This window comes from Thermobia domestica, chromosome 11 (assembly GCF_964235325.1).
Source record: "Thermobia domestica chromosome 11, izTheDome1.hap1.1, whole genome shotgun sequence".
Classification (NCBI taxonomy): Eukaryota; Metazoa; Arthropoda; class Insecta; order Zygentoma; family Lepismatidae; genus Thermobia; species Thermobia domestica.
This window is the reverse complement of record NC_137464.1, coordinates 98035553-98055680: the sequence shown is the minus strand read 5'-3', so window position 1 is coordinate 98055680 and position 20128 is coordinate 98035553. Positions and strand designations below refer to the sequence as shown.

Sequence of the window (20128 nt, the reverse complement as noted above, 5' to 3'; positions counted from 1 at the left end):
AGGCTTCTAGATTCTTACACAGTGCGCATTTCCATCTGCCTGTTGATAGTTCAATGAGAAAAAAAGATAGACTTTTTATAACTCTATACATATTGCAATATCCCTCATCTGCTTCTCCACGAGGATCATCAAGCAGCTAACAGACGCCGCCTACGAAGTGCGAAGACACGGAGAACCACCGAAGGCCCCTACAACCCTTCCACAGGTTCTGCCACCAAATACAGCTATAAAAGACTATCAAGAGCCATTTCTGTCTTTCTCTTCGAGCTGCTCTGGGCAGAAGGGACTCCCTATCCATATCTCTGCGCTGCTTTGGGCAAGAGATTCTTATCATATCTCCACGCTACACTGGGCAGGAAATATTACTTACCTCCACGCTGCTATGCACAGAAGGTTCCATTCGTCTGCGCGCTGCATTTGCCTTGCCTCGCTACACAGGATCTAATGAGGAAATGAAATTATGTAGCTCAAGCTATACGTCCGTTGTACGGTAATTGGTACTCATCTCCGTGCTGCTATGGGCAGGAGGTTCCTAACCGTCAACTTCAAACACCTCCGCACTGCTACGAGCAGGAGTTTCATCCTCCTAGAGAAAGAACTATTATTTAGAAATGCCCACTTATTTGTAGTACAGTATAAAAAGATCTTGTATAGTGTTTATGATAATAAAAGTGAGGGAAAAGTAACAACTTGTGTACCGTCTTTACCAAATTACGTGATGATTGCGTTGGTTGGGTAGTAATTTTCCTACGGGACCCATTTTTATTAACCAAAAATAGGACTTTAAGATTTATCAGACACAATTTTGGGAGGTTTATTAAAGTTGGATCATCACAGAAAGGTCATATTACTTACCTCCTATTACGCGGACAAGAAAGAATACTTGGCAGGATAGAGATTATGTTACCGACATGACAGAGTCAGGACCTAGGATTTGATTTTAAAATACCGCGTCTGACGAAATATTCTGGCCACATAACAAAGGACACTGGCCGTTTTCTTTTTATGCTCTTTGACTACCTGGCCACCCTACAGTTCTGAACTATCGAAAAGAAGAAATAGATATTACAAATATACCTTCAATAAGTGCCTTTGGATCTGATGTTTCAATTAAAAAGTCAAAATCAACTGGTGTTGTACAAACTTTAACGTACAACAAACTGAAACAATAACTGATCTCATTAAGTAAACCGAAGATTCCACCGTATAAGGCCGAACTAGAACTATTTCAAATCCAGCAAGCAGAAGAGAAACCAATCGATGCGTATTTGATAAGAAAATTGCGAGCAATTCGACAAATCATGCCAGAAACCTCAGGAAAAACAGAAGAATCATTTCTTCTCCCTAGGACTTCAGCGTGATTGTTTTGCAAAACAATGCACTGGAATCATTCCAGACTGTCCAGGCTTTACAAACTAGCCTCAATTCGTTAGAAGCTGCACAGGGTCTAACGAGGAAACAAGATTAAGTAGCTCTACCTCAAGCTATACTTCCTTGTACAGCCAGCCTTCCCGGACATCATCACAATTATCAAGCAAAATATAATTTTATCCCTTTGCAGTCACCCATCCCAATCAACAACCTATTACTCAGACACAAACACCCACTTTCTCTGTGCGAACACCCCAAGATACGATTTTATCTTTCTAAATATCATAACCTATACCTTCTGCACCGCCAATGCAGAATCTCCTCCTTCTCAGTTAACCTCCGGCTCATCACAACATGCACTTCAACTTTCAGTTAACACCCCCACTTTCATTATAAACTATACTTCTGAACTGTAGTACTGTAGCGAACTGTACTTCTGTAGTTCGATCATTAAAACTTCAAATTGGTTTAACTTTTCTCCCATTATTATTATTAACAAAGTACTAAATTATTATTCATGCAGATTCACGAGCTGTGTACAACAACAAATTTGATACAAATATGCAGTTCGTTTATCGGTAGATATTATTTTGTACTTGGGATAATTATTTCACTAGATTGAACTATTTTACATTAATTACATTCAATCAAGCACAAATTTGTAGTTGAATAATAATAATGGCTACGAAATTACTGTTTTCTTGTGTTTTAATGGCATACTTAGCGGCCGCGGTGGCTCAGTGGTAGACCGTTCACCTCTGGTGCTACGGGTCTCGGGTTCCAACTTTGCTCCCGCCAAGTGAACTTTGTGGTGGACAAACACCGTGTGCGTGGGTTTTCTCGGGGTTCTCCCGTTTCCTCCCACTTTCTTCATTCCACAATTTCATTCATCTCTCATCATCACCGACTCCTTTAGCCTAACCGGCATAATCGTGGGACGTAAAACTCACAAATTTCATTTCATTTCATTTTTTTAATGACATACTTGTATCTCATGTAACAGCCATCACGTGCTATGCTTATGAAGTGTTATGAAACATGAAACTAGTGATAAAATAACTTCTTTTTTTACCGTTGTCTGATATGTTTGGACGAGAAAATTTGTCTCGTTACTTACTGGGAAGTGTGGGAACATCAGTGGATAGCAGAGAGTGAAGTTTTCAGTTTTAGTGTTCGCGTCTGTATAACTATTAAGCCGGTCGTATATTGACAAGACGACAGGAACGCAGAGCCGAGGTTCAGTACTGTGAACAATCCAACAAAACCTCGTACCGTATATTCACTCGAGCATGTAATAGGAAAAGGCCTATCTAACGTTATGACCAAGGGATATAACGCATTCAGGCCCCTCTCTCTCCCTCTGCTTGGCTGACCTTCCTCGGGTCAATATTATGCCGGCTTTAAAGCGGACTCTGAAACACGACCGGTTCCTGAGAATAGAACATTGCTACCAGAACTATCTTCACATAAAGTTTTGACAAATCAGCTTAGTTCTGGTGTCATTTAAAATTTAATACACGTGCAATAAAGCCTCTCGGCTACAGACTTTCTCATAATAAGTTAAACACTCTAACGCTGGTACAGGAATGTGATGTTCTCTGACACTAGCAGTAGATTCACACTTGTGGTCATTAACGTGTATACATGAGTTGTAGCATTACTAAGAAGTGGAAAATTATATATTACCTCGTTACTTATCTCTCTTCCAATTCCAATAGCAATAGCTAACCGTGTAAGTATCAATTTCCGTGATAGAACAGTCAATAAGCCCAATAGTAGAGAAATGGTAGGGTATTTAACTGCCAACGTTGGGCCGACGTTGTATTTTGGCTGTTTTACCGAACAACCAACTTCATTGACAAAGAAATCCCTACATGGAGGAGGAAATATTGCGATTTGGAGTATAAAGTCAAAACTGTTGGATAAATGACAGTATATTTTATGGTTGGTCAACATACACTTTATACCACGTTGGACCAATCTATTTCTGAACTTTCTTTCTCACAATTAGAACTTTTTAACCATACCATCCATTAGACTGCGTTACTAAGTTTGCTGCTAGGGTTCTTTCTCACAGTATGTCAATCTGATTAATTGTATGTTTAGTTCTTTCAAACATCTAATTTTGCCTGAACTCTAATAGTTACTTAAAGCTATTAGCATTCTAATTAGTTATTTATCTAATAGCTTTATACTACAATATTTACTATGAATATGTTTACCTAGTTGTACTGCAATTGAGTTTATTGATACGTAAGGTATTCAACACATTATAGTAAACTTATGAACAACTACCTTCTCAAACAGATAACAGGAAATCACGTTATTTAAATTTCAGGATTGAATTTGTTCACATGTAATTGATTCATATGTACAATATACAGTATCTTTTTTTCAGAAAGTTCTTCGTCAGAGTCAGAAGATGTCTCTTTACCAGTTACCCGTCACCAAAGCACAGTATCTTCCTTCTACTCAGTAAGTATTTTCCACTTTTATTGACAACTTAATTTGTTTTCTGTTTAATCTACGTAGTTTTCTCATAATTGTAATATAGGCAAATAAAACTTTTAATTTTGCTATGAGGACTACTCAAGAAGATAATGGACGATATACGGGAGTACCCACCTTATACCCATCTAATATTTTTTTTAGTTCAGCATTACTACTAAGTTTAAATTATGGATGTAATGGGGGCATGAGGGTAGGCATATGTAGTATGTTTGTAGATGGGCGAGATATATCTACCACCTATATGTACTAGCAATACATCACTGGGAGTACTCGCCCTAAAATCGTGTTTTCTAAGCATTTGGTAACTTGTGAAGCCATACGAACAAAATTTTTCAGAAATAGAATGTGGAGAATGCTTTTCCGTTTGATAATTTTTTTTTTATATAGTCTTAATCTTTACATGAAATTGTTCTGTATATAGGCCTATACAAGGAGATCGAAAGTACTTATTTTAGAATACAGTAATAAGCAGAAAGTAAAGAAGGTCATTCTCTGTTATGTTTAATGGGTTATCGACATGTTTGTTTATTGACATATAACAATATTTTAAGAAACAAAAGAATCTCAAGCCCACGGATTTTCCAAACTTAAAGTTAGTCTCATTTTCATTCACTATTCTACATTTGTCGTCAACTGCTACGTGATGCAGTATTTGCTGGCATAGAATATTGGTTATTTACGTACAAGGTCTGTATGATAAGTAATGAGACTCGCCGCGCCGCGGCGCGCGTGTCGCTGGAGCGGGTTTGTCGGTGATGGAGGATGTAGGGGGGGGTCCGAGCAAAGCAACGCACCGCGCGTCAGTTGGCTCCGAGCCTTAGTGGAGCGCGGACAAGCCTTGGACAAAGCCCTTGTGAACATTCTTGTCACGGCGGAAAATCAACAAACATGGAGGGTTCCATCGAACAGCGTTATGCGATCAAATTTTGCGTTCGCCTGGGGAAAACGGCTACTCAGACGCTTTCTCTCATCACGGAGGCCTACAAAGAGGAAGCCCTATCCAAAGCCCAGGTGTTTCGTTGGCACAGTGCGTTCCGGAACGGCCGGGAAAGCGTTGAGGATCTGGAGAGGGCTGGACGCCCGACAACAGTGACTACGGACGAAACTGTGGCAAAAGTGAGGGATCTCCTGAACTCAGACCGTCGATTATCGTTGAGATTGATTGCTGATGAACTCGATATGAACCACACAACAGTGCACAAGATTGTGACGGAACAATTGGGAATGAGAAAAATCTGTGCGAAACTGGTGCCGCGAGTGTTGACTGACGAACAAAAGCAACGACGTGTTGATTGTTGTCAGGAACTGTTGAACCTCATGAACAGTGACCCTAACTTTGAAGATGACGTCATAACAGGTGACGAGTCGTGGGTGTTCCAGTACGACCCTGAAACGAAACGTCAAAGCGCGGAGTGGCACACTCCTGCGTCCCCGCGCCCCAAGAAGGCCAGAATGTCGAAGTCAAAGGTGAAAACAATGTTGATTGTTTTTTTTGACAATGTGGGGGTGGTCCACAAGGAGTTTGTACCCCAAGGACAAGCCGTCAACGCCGCCTTCTACAAACAAGTCCTTGAGAGACTGCACAAGAGCGTCAAGCGGAAAAGACCGGCGATCGCTAGCCGGTGGAAGTTGCATCACGACAATGCCCCTGCCCACACCGCCTTCTTAGTGACCTCCTTTTTGACCCGGATTGGGGTGGAAGTCCTTCCACAACCACCCTACAGCCCAGATGTGAGCCCGGCCGACTTCTTCCTCTTCCCGAAGCTGAAGCCACGCTTGAAAGGAACCCGTTTTGCAGACGTCACAGCCATCCAAGCAGCCGTGACCACATTTCTAAAGGACATGCCGGCTGCTGACTTCCAGGGGGCGTTTGCAGCGTGGAAACATCGATTGCAGAAGTGCATCGACGCAAGAGGAGAGTACTTCGAAAGCTTTTAAGTCCCTGTACAGATCAGATCAATAAAACAATGTTTCCAGACCTGGTCTCATTACTTATCATACAAACCCTGTAATTCTTTCTTTATGAGGATTTTTCATATTTACTAGGTGTTTTCGTATTCGTTTCGGGAGTTTTCGTATTTTACTAACTGTATTTTGCACACGTTCACATGATAAAGTTCACAAGGTATAACGTCTGGATTGCAAACGGGCCAGCCACCAAGATCCACGTCTGGAAATCAGTCGTTGGGGGAGATTTTCATAAGGCTATCTTCTAATGTGCAGGGATTGTAATACGCTTAATTATATATACATATATTAATTAACTACATTCATTAAGGTTAAAAAAATAAACAAAACGGCTCCATACACTCAATCCTTTTCACCTTTTAGAAAAAAAAGATAGTCCTCATTATTTTACGGCCACACACGAAAAAAAAGCAGTAGCAAGTAGTATATATGTCACAGTACATTTTTCAAGTGTAGGATCAACGTTCTTATGCACAGTATGCGGCAAAAGAAACAGTACTGAAATCATATCGTTGACATTTATTTATTTTTTTATTTATTTATTGTACAACATAAAGAAACATATGAAATGTTGTGAATTAAATGCTACTCAACACATATCGTAAATTTAAAAGAAATCACGCCTGTACATAATATGTTTAAAATGTTGACCATTAGATCGCACACATTCTTCATAGCGGTCCTGTAGACCGATGAACGTGTTAGTGAACACGGATTGTTGGAAAGACAAAACAAAACCGAATCTTCTTTCTTAATCTCAGTATACTGGTAGGGGGTTATGTGTTCGGAAAACTGTTTCCTTCAGCATATCCAATATGAGGCATCTGGAGCTGTGAGGTCAGGAGAGTGGGAAGGACATGGAAAACCCGTTCCACGGAAAATCGAGCAATGTCCAAACTCTTGTGAGCACAAGGGTAAATGGCTCACTTGCAGTGTGGACAGTAGCTGCGTCTTGCTGCAACCACTGTTGTAACACCAAATTTTTACAACACGGACAAACTCCGTGTGCGTGGGTTTTCTCGGGGTTCTCCCGTTTTCTCCCACTGCCTTCATTCCAACATTTCATTCATTTCTTATCGTCACCGTCTCCTTTAGCTTTGCCGGCATAACCGTAGGACGTTTCATTTCATTTCATTTTTATATTCTCTTACACTACGGAACATGAACTCACGTTTTGCTAAACTTTTTATTCTTTCAGGTTCTTTATAATACTTATTATGATGCTTTCTGTCCGGTTTCTTCGCACAAAAATCATAGCACAAGAAATAGTACTCAGGTTTCCATCTTTCTAAGTTTATTATTATTATTATTACAATCAAAATTAACTCATTTTATATCCACAACCGCAATTTAATGTCAATTTAATGTTAGTCAATTTAATGTTGAAGGTAAAGATGTCTGTGTTTGTTGTATCATAGATTCATGCTGCCTGATAGCAACACTTATTATCCAATGACTTACACATAATGTTTTCAGCAACATCACTTTTGTTTTCACTCTCTATTGATAAGCACAAATTTTGTATTTTAACGAGTCTTCATCAAGACTAGAGTTCTTGTGTCCGAATAATACATTAAGTTCTGCGTGTCCGTATAATTCATCAGTCTTTCTATATTGATTTTCAACATGAGCGCTGACTTCTACAACGTGACGATACTCCATGATTAAATTGTATACCGAGAACTTTCAAGGATTCATATTTAACAACGGATAACAATCATATTCTTTGCATGCGTTTACGTTCTTCTTCACTTACACACAGATATATTTACAGCAAATATTTACTTACTCACTATTTCCACAGTTGCCTTCACCTTAACTAATATAACACAGTTCACATATGTATAAGTTCCAATTCGCTAACCAGGGAAGGTCGCGGGGTGTTCTCTGACTTCGTATCGATACTATGCTCAGCCGACTTGTTTTTATATATAAAAACAATTAAGCAACCAGAGAAATCCTCGATCGCAAGCGTATTCGAATTATCAGCGTTAGAAGTTCAAAATTGAGCAGATCTTGCAGAAAGTTTGAAGTAACTTTTTCTTAAGATAGACACTTCAATTTTGGTATCGGGGATTTTTTTTTTTTTTTTGGCCCAACATAGTGGTAAGATCAAGACATTCAAGACAAGCATCTTGCAAGACAAGGACACTCATTGGGAAGGGGGTGAAGGATAATTGCATCTTACAACTTGCAAATTGCCTCCAGTTTGGCATACTGGGTCAATAGGCTAATAAAATGTATTTGCTACTCCTATTCGGCTGTATTGTCATTCAGATATCACTTACCTGTGTGACCACCTACAAATTAAACAATAACATTTGTCTCGGGAACGCTTTGCCAGTCGTGCGAAATTTAACGAAAAACGTAATGGTATCCATAATTAAAGTTGTGATGATCTATATTGTGGTATTCTTCCCCTTTTGTAGCTAGAAGTGAGACGAATATTTTTTCAAAAGTCTCTGTTAACAATATGTTGTTTTGCCCTTATCAACTGTTCTGCAAAAAATTTGTACTGGAGCGCACTATAACATAGTATCATATATGTGGAAAACCAAACTCAGGTTATTGTTAAAATGAATTTAAGCCAAATATATTATTCACCAGAAGCTGGCACTGACAGTGAGTACGAATATTAGTTTACACTACTGGTATTTTATTTGTAGTTAGTCGCGCGGAAATGGCGATTCAAACAGTTCGCGCAGCGTCAGAGAGGCCTGCCCCGGAACTAGCTTGAGTGGTACCTGTCGACCTAGCCTATGCTTATGCATCACGGAATACTAGGGATGGCCAATTCCGGAATTTTTACTTTCCGGAATCCGGAAAGTAAAATCGGAAAATTCCGGAATTCGGAAAAATTCCGGATTTCGGAAAAAATCCGGAATTCAGAAAAATTCCGGAATTCGGAAAAATTCCGGATTTCGGAAAAATTCCGGATTTCGGAAAAAATCCGGAATTCAGAAAAATCTAGAATTCGGGAAAATTCCGGATTTCGAAAAAAATCCGGATTTCGGAAAAATCCGGAATTCGGAAAAAATCCGGATTTCGGAAAAATTCCGGAATTCAGAAAAAATCCGGAATTCGGAAAAATCTGGAATTCGGAAAAATTACTTTTTCTTTTTGTAATCCTAAGAATTTTGTTCAAATGCAAACGAACAAATTTCCTTTTTGTAATCCTAAGAATGTATGATGCAAGTTAAGCTGAAACTTACATCCTAAAGTATGCACTACTCAATCTTCCCATGGTTAATGAGATGTAGTCCAAAAGTACGATGTACTCCTAATATTTAATTTTTGTTTTACTGTGATATTGTCCAGAGGTAAGACATATATCACTCTGAGATAAACAACTTGACATAATGAAGATGTTATCATACGTAGTTTTCCAGAAAATAGTGAGAAACGATTTTTTATGAAGTTAAAATATGCGTCGCTTGTTGCCAGTGTGATGCAATTGATAACTTTTATGCTGGAATAGTCTTATTATTATTATTATTATTATTATTATTATTATTATTATTATTATTATTATTATTATTATTGTTATTATTATTATTATTATACTTAATAATAATAATATATAATAAATAAATATAAATTATTATTATTATAATACTGAACTCTTTGATTCGCGGTATGTCGTGGTAAGAGCTGACAGAAATATTGTTACTTCTGGTAAGAAATTGGGTGGTGGTGTTGTATTAGCTGTAAATAAAAAATATCGTATGCAGAAAATTCCTTCCCCAAACATTCCTGGTGTTGATTGTATTACAGTAAAAGTTTTTGTAGATACGGTTAATTGTATATATATTGGTATTGTATATATTGCACCTGGGTCAAATCAATCAATATATAGAGAATATTTTGAATACATATTTAGTGTACTACAACCAAAGAGTAACATTCTTCTGACAGGCGACTATAATCTCTCACAGGCCACGGGAACTGATTTCAATTTTTTAACATCTACTGGAACCTGTCAAGAATTATTTCACTTAATGAATTTTTATAATTTACAAATCTACAATAATATTAGAAACTCGTATGGCAAAACGCTTGACCTAATACTCTCGAATCTTACCAGCGTAGAGGTCATACACGAACACCCTCCCCTTTTACCGGAGGATGCTCATCACCCAGCCCTCCTAGCTGAATATAAATGTATTAATTTTAGAAATGCTAAGTGTACAAACAAAAGCGAAGTAAGAGACTATAATTTTTTTAAAGCTGACTTTGATAAACTGTATCGCGAAATATCACTAACAAATTGGGGACCTATCACAGATAGTTTGACTGTAGATGACTTTGTGGATTTTTTCTATAATATACTCTATTCTATTTTTGACCGATGCATCCCGAGAAAAAGAGCTAAATTCAATTATCCTACTTGGTTTTCAAGTGACATAATTAGATTAATTAAGAGCAAATCATATCACCATAAGAAATGGAAGCAGGGTTCTCGGGACGCACTTTATCACTATAATAAATTTAAAGAATTTAGAACTCTTTCTAAAAAAGAAATTTCTAATGCATACAATGTATATTTAAACAACTGTGAGGCCAATATTATAAATAATCCTAAGACTTTCTGGGCGTATGTTAAGAATAAAAAGAGTAATTCGGGAAGTAATATCTTTCATTATGATGGTCAAACTTTGAGTGACGATACTGATATTGCAAACGCGTTTATGACAAATTTTCAAGTTACACACAATAAATCGAGCTACAATCTTATTCCTATGGAGCAACACAATAATTCGGAAATCCTGGACAAATTAAACATTAACTTCATAGATATCGAAGATGTGGAGAATGCTATTAAAAAACTTAAACCACGGTCATCTTGTGGACCAGACAAAATACCACCATATATCATTAAAGGCTGCTCAGAAATACTGAAACATCCCCTACAAGTTATTTTTAACAAGTCAATAGCTTCTTCTACATTTCCTACGAAATGGAAGATTGGTGACGTCTGTCCGATTCCCAAAACAGGCTGTCCTACAGACCAAATAAAAAATTATCGACCGGTAACCCTACTATCTGCCCCATCTAAGATATTTGAAATTATTATATACGAAAAAATTTATTCACATGTACGGTCAGTAATATCTCCCTTTCAACATGGTTTCATGCCAAAGAGGTCAACTGTAACTAATCTCTCAGAACTTACACATTTTATAGCTAATCAAGTTGATAAAAAGGAACAAGTAGATGTAATTTATACAGATTTCTCCAAGGCGTTCGACGTAATTAATCACGATATACTTCTAAGCAAACTTGTGACATTCAATTTTTCACAAACTCTTCAACAACTTATAGCATCCTATCTTTACCAACGGAAACATCGCGTTCGATACAAGAATATTTCAACTAAGGAATATGTCGTAGACTCTGGTGTGCCTCAGGGATCGAACTTAGGACCTCTGTTATTTATACTATTTGTTAACGATTTACCACCTGTAATAACATCTTCCCACAAACTTTTGTTTGCTGACGATCTAAAAATCTATCGCAGTATCTCCACGGAATTAGACGCAATTTGTTTGCAAAATGACATTAATGCTATTTCCCAATGGTGTGAATCAAACAAGTTGCTACTAAATATTAGAAAATGTAAAGTAGTATCATACACCAGGAAAATAAACTATGTACGCAATGTGTATATTATTAATCAAACACCAATTGAGAGAGTGGATTATGTTACTGATCTTGGAGTCACTCTGCAGTCAAACCTATCATTCGATATTCATGTCAACAGAGTAATTGGTGAGGCCTTTAGGAATCTTGGCTTTGTGATGAGATTAGGAGGTGATTTTTCTAATACTAATGCTCTCAAAACATTATACACTGCCTATGTACGGTCTAAGGTGGAATATGCAGCGATAATATGGGGTTCTAATAGTAAGAAATATATAAATAAAATCGAAAACATTAAAAATAAATTTGTGCGCTTTTTGACATATAAAGAAACAGGTATATATCCAAAATTTGAGAACTACGAAGGTCTTCGAAACAAATATTTATTACAATCTCTTGAAAGCAGAAGAAGTCATTTCATATTATCTTTCTTACATAAAATAATTCATGGTGCAATAGATTCAGAATATTTGTTATCAGAAATCAAAATTCGCGTCCCACATAGAGCAACGAGACCCCATAATGACATATTCCATCTTTCAGCGCAAAGGACTAATGCATTAGATGTATCGCCTATCAGAAAAATGTGTATATTGTATAATAAGATGTCACAAGAACACCCAGATATAGATATTTTTAGTTACAAACAAAATTTTCATTCTACATAAATTTGTTGTATCCTGTATATCGTGCTATTTGTATTTTAACGTATATTTTACTTTCATATTATTATTTTATTATATGTGTATCTTAGAGTGTATTATAATAGAATTGAGGTCATATTAGTATGTTATTATATATGTATTTTAAAGTGTATTAAATACACTTTACAATAAGGGAAAACTGTAATTAGGCATTTGCCTGTTGTTTTTCCGAAATAAATAAATAAATAAATTATTATTATTATTAATCGTTTATGTACTGTAAAAGAAAAATATGAACCGTTAAGTAGTAGATTTTATCTGTTGTTTTTTGATATCTTCTAACAGTAATAACAAATTGCTTGTAAATACGCAATGATTATCAAGGACAATGGCATATTAAGGTAAGGACTACTCTGCAGACTAGCAATAAACAATAAACAATAACAGATAAACAATAGTCACAAAAAAAGTAACTAACTTGGGCACGTCAGAATGTTCGCGAGAATATAGGGACGCATTGAGACTAGCAAAAAACGTGGTGTTATTATTACTCAAAGGGCCGTACGATGGAGGCTTTAACGTTAATGTTAATGGCACCAATGAGCACTTACTTGCTCTAACGGTTAACCTCATTTTTGAGATGATTCTTAGAAGTGGGCGTGTTGGCATGCAGTTGGAGTACTAGCGATTTGCGTCACTATCGAACACTATAGTACTCGCGCTGAGTCGTGAAGCGTGGGCTTTAAACCAACCATAGAAATATTTTGCTTGAGCTCCAACACATCGGAAAACTTCGGTACAATTCGTGGAGCCGCTTCCCGAGCGCACACTTGGGAAACGTCGAGCTGAAATTCACCAACTATGTTGCCAAACTTTGAAGACATAGTAAACGAGTATATATATATATAAAAAAAAATTAAAAATTACCAATAATAACACTGCACAACAATAACTACTGTAACAACTATTCTAAAATGGAAACAATAGCACAAATAGTAACAACGAAAATATAACGCAACAAAAAGGAATTAACGAAACGGAACTTGACGCCAATCCGACAACACTGTACTCTCGGGAGATGTTTTTCGTGTAGCGCGAGAGAAGACACTGACAAAATTTGATGAGTGGGGGTTGACGACTGGAACAAACCTTCGCGTTCTATTGGGTAGTGAAATCGGTAGATGTAGGTCAAGCTTCACGACTCGGCGCGAGTACTATAACGTAGCACTAGCGACGTTTAAAGTCGAAATTGGAGTCTGACATAAGTGGCTTGTCAACTTCACGGACATTATATTTTCCTTGAATGCGAGAATTTTGCGCCCGGGAAATTTGCGCCCTACCACAAAAATAGGAAAAAATGCGCTCGCAATATATTTGCACTGGGATGTTTGCGCCCTACTCCAAAAAGAGGGGAAAATGCGCCGGCTATATATTTGCACTGGGATGTTAGCGCCCTACAATTCAACTTATTATTGTATTGTGTAAAGTAACTTCCACTCGCACTTGAACTAGGCTTGCCTCTCATCGTCTCAGTGAGTTACTCCATCCGTTATAATATTCCGAACAAATGAAAAAAAAATACAATTTTAGTTCACTAAAGGGCAATCCATACAAATACAATTTTTCATTATAGTACAAAATTTACAATAAACGTATAAATGACTGATATATAATTATTTATTAATATAATCAAAGAGTATAATTTAATCTACAAAAGGCTGTTTGGCTCTACTCAGATATCTCTGTTCACAATCCTTGAGAGTTGTTTGGCTTTTCAGGACACAAAATATAGAAAAGAAAATGTAAAGTGAATGTAAAATCAGTTCAGTAATATTGTCAAGAAAACTATGTACAGTGTGTTTACTTGCTGGAATTACACTTCAAACACACAATTGCGTTCAGTCGTTTTTTCAGGAAAAATGTTCCGGGGGGCACATTTAGTATTCCGGAGGGGGGTCACTGCTGGTACTATTCTATTTATTATTATATTATAGACGTATTATTTTGGTCTCCTCCGAGGGGGCACTCTGAGAGCTCTGGGGAGGCCAGTGTTCCCCCAAAATCATCTCTGGAAGAAGCAGTGATTGCGTTGATCCGTTGTGTTCTTTTGGCTTATATTGAAGGTTATTCTCCCCTTATATAGCCACAATGAAAATAAATCACAAATGGCATGGTTGTGGGGGGAGGATTGTTTATGCTGTAATGTCAGCCCCTCCGAGGAAATGCGTAAGCTCCAATAGGTTCTTTTATTTCGCAGGGCTCAAACTTCCCGGTGGAAGTACATCGCAGGCGCAATTTTCCCTGTTCTTGAGGTAGGGCGCAAATTTCCCAGACGCAAAATTCTCGACACCGTTCGAATGACCTCGGAAGACGATATCTTTTTCAATACTTTTTTTATATTCTTTTACTCGAGATTTCTTCATAGCTTCTTATTAAAATACTTACTAATATATCCTCATTTTATTGTCCTAACCAATCAATATGGGTATGTTGTCAGTAAAATATTTAGATTGATCGAGCCTCTGGTGTGTAACCACAGTATTTCATATCATGCCCCCCTTAGAAATCTTGGCTAAACGAACCAATATATGTTGCCAATAAAATAGTTTAGAATGATTGAGCCCCTGGTAAATAACCACAGTATTTCGTGACAGACCCCCCTTCCTATTACCATATTCTAGCTACGTGCCTGACTCAGCTAATTCTCTACATTCTTTACCAAGCACACATTTTCTAAAGCGGAAAATGCTCTCTAAATACCTAAGCTCATTATTTTCAGCAGATGCACAAACTGGGTAACATTCTATCTACATGAATGTTATATATGTCGATTACTGGAAACCGCTTCTCGCTATCTATTACCATATTTACTATATAATGATTAACGTTAAAACCGGAAATGGTTGATTTGTACCGCTTCCGGTTTGAATATTACATTCATCAGGGAACTCGATTCTTAACTATTGACTCTGTACATCGTGGCCAAAATTGATGGTAATCCATCAGATAGTTCTTGAGACTGTTTGTTTCACTGACGGACAGAATGAATATATGGCTATAGAGTTTTGATAAACTAAATTCGTTAATGAGTGATGATGGAACAAATATAAGAAAGGGAACCAAGAGCAGGCCTACCACCGGAAAAATTTTCGAACACAAAATTAGCCATCGAAAACCCACATGTCCTGGGTTAGAATACCATAGATGAAAACTCTACCACTGAGTCATCAATCACCCGTTTATTAGTTTTGTTAACTATTATATTAATATAAATTAATGAATGCCTGCTTGTGTTAATTATTGAACAATTACATTGTATACTTCGTAAAGTCAAAAATTATAAATTTGTATTTACTGTACATACAGTGAGCGCAGAAAGTGTTCGTACACCTATGCTATTGAAACGAGAATGCCTGCGAAAAAGAAACAGAAAATTTAAGAAGTGTAATAACACACACAATATGAATAATGAAAACTAAGCTTTATGAATATATCAATAAAGAACCACAAAGACAAGTTTAATGGTCAGAAAGTAAATAAATTCCGTAGAAAATGTATAGAGTAGACGCAAAAAGTGATCGTACACCTGACGTACGAATACGAAACAAAGATACCACAACTGGGGTTCACTAGTATTCACCTGAGTATACACCTCTGTATAGCATGACGAGTAACAGAATGAGTTTAGTTGTGAATAGGAGTGAAAAAACTGCACGGTGGGCTGTCAAAATGGGAAGCAACCGAACAGAAACAAATGAGGAGACAAGAAAAGTAATTATTAAAGTGCATAAGAAGGGTAAGTCTTTGAGAAAGATAGCAAACCTCAGGGGCAGATCCAGAGGGGGACGATCGGGGCCATGCCCCCCCCCACAAGAGGAAACTTTCTTATTTTATATATAAATAAACCCATCCAGCTCTTAAAAGTAGCAGTATTACTGCCGACCGCCCTTCCCCAGAAGTCCGTCCTGGATCCGCCCCTGTATAGAGTAGCCACAATCGAGTATTTTCCGCTGTATATTTCGAGTCGTTGTCTTGCTGAACAATAAATTGTTTTCAAGAACCATCTTCTGCGCACTAGTATGGAGATATTCCTTTAATATGTTAATATACACTTTGTGGATCATCACTCCATCGATAAGGTGGAGACGACCCAGTCCTGAGGCACTCATACAACCCCAGACGAGCACGGACCCTCCTCCGTGTCTTACTTTAGGGACGAGATTTTGAGGATTCATCTCTGTATTCACCTTGCACCATACCATACGCCTCCCATTGGACTCGATAAAATTAAATTTACTTTCGTCCGAAAATATGACCCTATTCCAGAAAGAAGCCTGATCCCTTATCTTTATACTCTTTTTCAAACTTTAGTCTCTTTTGTGACGTGAATAGAGACTAGGATGAAATTTTTTATTGTTTATTAAAACACTTGATTTAAAATATACATAGAAAGTTGATTCACGGAAACAATCCTCTTATTTGAACAAACAAAGTGAAGTGAAAGGGAAAGCAACAACTATTTCTGACCATAGAAAAGTGGACCTGTGACGAGATAAACAAGGACTTCCTGATTGACGTCACAGAAAAATAACAATTTTGTGGTTAAGAAAGTCCAGAAATAGAGAACAGGAAGATAGAAGGGAAAAACAAATTGTGTATAAAAACACTAGTAAAAATTTACTAAGGGTCAGTCAGTCAATTGATAATTCTCGGACGAAGTATACGAGTCGCGTTATCCGTACTCGGTACTCGCGTAGACTTTGTACGTCTTTCCATTCAATTGTTGGATGTTATACTTGGAAACATGTAAGTTGGAATTATTCTTTATTTGTTTCTTAATATGCATAAAATTATTACCAGAGGTAGCATATATCACAATCATATTCCTCACGCACCTTAGGCCAATGTGCCAGGACTTGTAATTTGACATGTTACTATATCTAAATTTGCATATGAAATTGACTCAGGTTTTTGTCCAGAACTATTTGATTTAATGGTTTGAACTCATGTTATTATCAAGATAATGGACAGGAGTAATGTAAGCATTTCATTGCAAATAACTGTACATGTTTAATGAGCTTGTTGGTCCAAGATATTATGCCGACATTCGCGTCGTGCTTTTATGTAAGGATTAAATTAGTTGTGAGGGCCAACTAAGCTCATCTTTATGATTCAATTCACGTTTGCTGTAAATAAAATGATAGACTAGATTCCTAGCGTCATTATTTATCTATTTACATGTAGTAATAATGAAAATCCCCGCTCTCTCTCTCGCGTGACATGGTAATTAGCAATTTAGATGTAAACTTATTTAAATAATTGCATCTTCCTAACCATTATGCTATCGAGTGAATCACGATTAGTCACGTAAATATACTATCCATTTACTAGTACTGACAATGTATTTATGTGTTACTTTATACGATTTGTCTTGTTCACCCAGAACATTTTCCTGGCTATCCGACCATGATACCCTGCAAATATTCCGCACTGTACTGGCTGATACTTTAACACCGCGTGTTTCCAGATCCGTTGCCAATTGCACAGCACTACTTTTTGGAACCTTTTTTCTTTCCCTAATAATGTAACGTTTAACTTGTTCACTCAACACTCTTGGTCTTCCAGTTCTTTTTTATTTTTATTATTATTATTATTATTATTTTATGGTTTCGCACAGTGATAGAAACATTATACATCACAATTATTGTTTGTACTGTTGAACGAGGCCTGTCTGCAAGGTTTGCCAGGGGCGGATCCAGGACGGACTTCTGGGGGGGGCGGTCGGCGGTAATACTGCTACTTTTAAGAGCTCCAAACTTGTTATGGATGGGTTTATTTATATATAAAATAAGAGTTTCCTCTTGTGTGGGGGGGGGGGGCGATCGCCCCGATCGCCCCCTCTGGATCCGCTCCTGACTCTATAATACCTTGAAACAGCTTCGCACACCTCCTCAATCCCCAGACATGAACCCCATAGAACATCTATGATCTGTTCTGGAGACAAGAATCAGAAGGCACAGCTTGTCTACTAAAGAAGGCCTAAGAAAAGCTATTCAAGAAGAATGGGACATAATCAGTCCCGAAGCTACAGAACTACGAACTACTACAGGTGAAATCAATGCCACGAAGACTACAGACAATCATTAACGCACAGGGTAATCCCACAAAATATTAAATAACGTAATATACTTTATAAGCATTAATTCAAGCATAAGTGTACGGTGACTTTTTGCGTTTACAAAAAAGGAATTCTCTCTTTTCTTCTGAACAAAACAGTGATTGTGTTTGTTTGGCCTTTCTCTTGTATATAGAAATAAAATGTATGAATGTGTAGTCTTAATTCTGCTTATATATATATTTTCCACCTCCCGTTCTCATGCTAGCTGTTTTCAATATAAAGTATGCACGGTGTAAGAACACTTTCTGCGCTCACTGTAGGTATGTTGACAATAAGCGAATGTTATTAGAATATTTGTTGAGATTTATTTTCCTTCACTGCCTTTCGCCTGGTTAAAAAGTAGTTTGCAGTGCTTTGGAGCAGCTGCAGGTGGGAACGCGATAATGTTTGAGACACACCGGCGACTTTTTTGTGTGTGAAAATAAGACCTTTCTCATAAAGTAGTAAATAACTGCAGTAGCAATTGTCTACGTAAATGATAAAGACATATCCAACTACAAGAAATTAATACAGTATATATAGCCTATTCATTATTGTGTTTCTCTTTTAACAGCTACTAGCTAAGGATGGCCAATTCCAGAATTTTTACTTTCCGGAAAGTAAAATCGGAAAAATTCCGGATCTCGGAAAAATTCCGATTTTTTCTAAATTCCGGATTTTTTCCGAATGTCGGATTTTTTCCGAAATCCGGAATTTTTCCGAATTCCGGATTTTTTCTGAATTCCGGAATTTTTCCGAATTCCGGAATTTTTCCGAAATCCGGAATTTTTCTGAATTCCGGAATTTTTCCGAAATCCGGAATTTTTCCGAATTCCGGAAAGTAAATTTTCCGATTCCGGAAAACAAAATCTCCTGAATCCGGATTCCGGAAAATTTTGGCCATCCCTACGGAATACACAGTGTTCTAATACATTATCGATACCCATGTTTTTAGTTTTCAGTGAATTCGAACTGTCGAATATGGAAAAATATTGGTCAAACCCCAGGGAATATTTTTTGGCTTTTTTTGGGGGGAGGGAGAGGTAAAAATAATGTCGTTTACCATATATGTAAACAAACGCTGTGAATGGAAAGAATGTCTGAAGTTTTGTAAATTATTATCTGAAATTTGGCTACTATTTTCACGCCATTAAAATCCTTTGAAAAAAAAAAATTAAAAATAGCTAGCGATGAGATATTGGAACAGCATCTTCCACAATGCATACCATCGTGTCCATGGGTATTTCCGTTTCGTCTCACCAATTCTTCCATCATCATTCACTTGCCTCCTTTGGGGATCTTATCGTACATTTTGTACGATACGCATTTTTCATGGTACATTGCGTTATTTCTCTTCTATTTGAGCCTTTTCGTCCGGTTTTTTTTGTTTGTTTGTTTTTCAAGTCCAGATCCATTGTAGAAGACATTACGTATGGTTTCAGACCGTCCTGCGTCCAGACATAGGAGGTGATGACGACATAAGTCTAAAAGGTATATTTTCGTGTAATACTTTTCGGGGGGGGGGTTATGTAAAGTATTTTTGGCGGGCTTATTTTTGCACGTAGAAGATTGAAATTTTGCACAAACATTCAGTCCACCGAGTAGTATTTACCAGATTTTTTGTTCCGATGTCAGTCCTAAAACAGGGGAGGAACCAGAGGGGCAAAGGGGTGAAAAAAGGGATATTTTTACCCCCAAAATCCGGTTTCTCGTCATTTTCCCGCCTCACATACATGATGGGGACACGTGAGTCATACCGTCTGAAAGGCAGTTCCATTCTGAAGAGAATGACGGTCGAATCATTATCCTAGGGTAATTAGGGACGTCACAGGGATTT

General features: G+C 37.4%; 1 protein-coding gene across 1 annotated transcript in view; it reads left to right on the top strand.

The window, feature by feature from the left end:
• LOC145664306 (solute carrier family 12 member 7-like) overlaps window positions 1-20128 on the top strand; it is a 394685-nt gene that overhangs the window by 31008 nt on the left and 343549 nt on the right. Inside the window, exon 3 of the mRNA XM_081730851.1 lies at window positions 3770-3846. Within this exon, the coding sequence (XP_081586977.1) occupies window positions 3770-3846 (77 nt within the window). The remainder of the gene's footprint in view (window positions 1-3769; window positions 3847-20128) is intronic.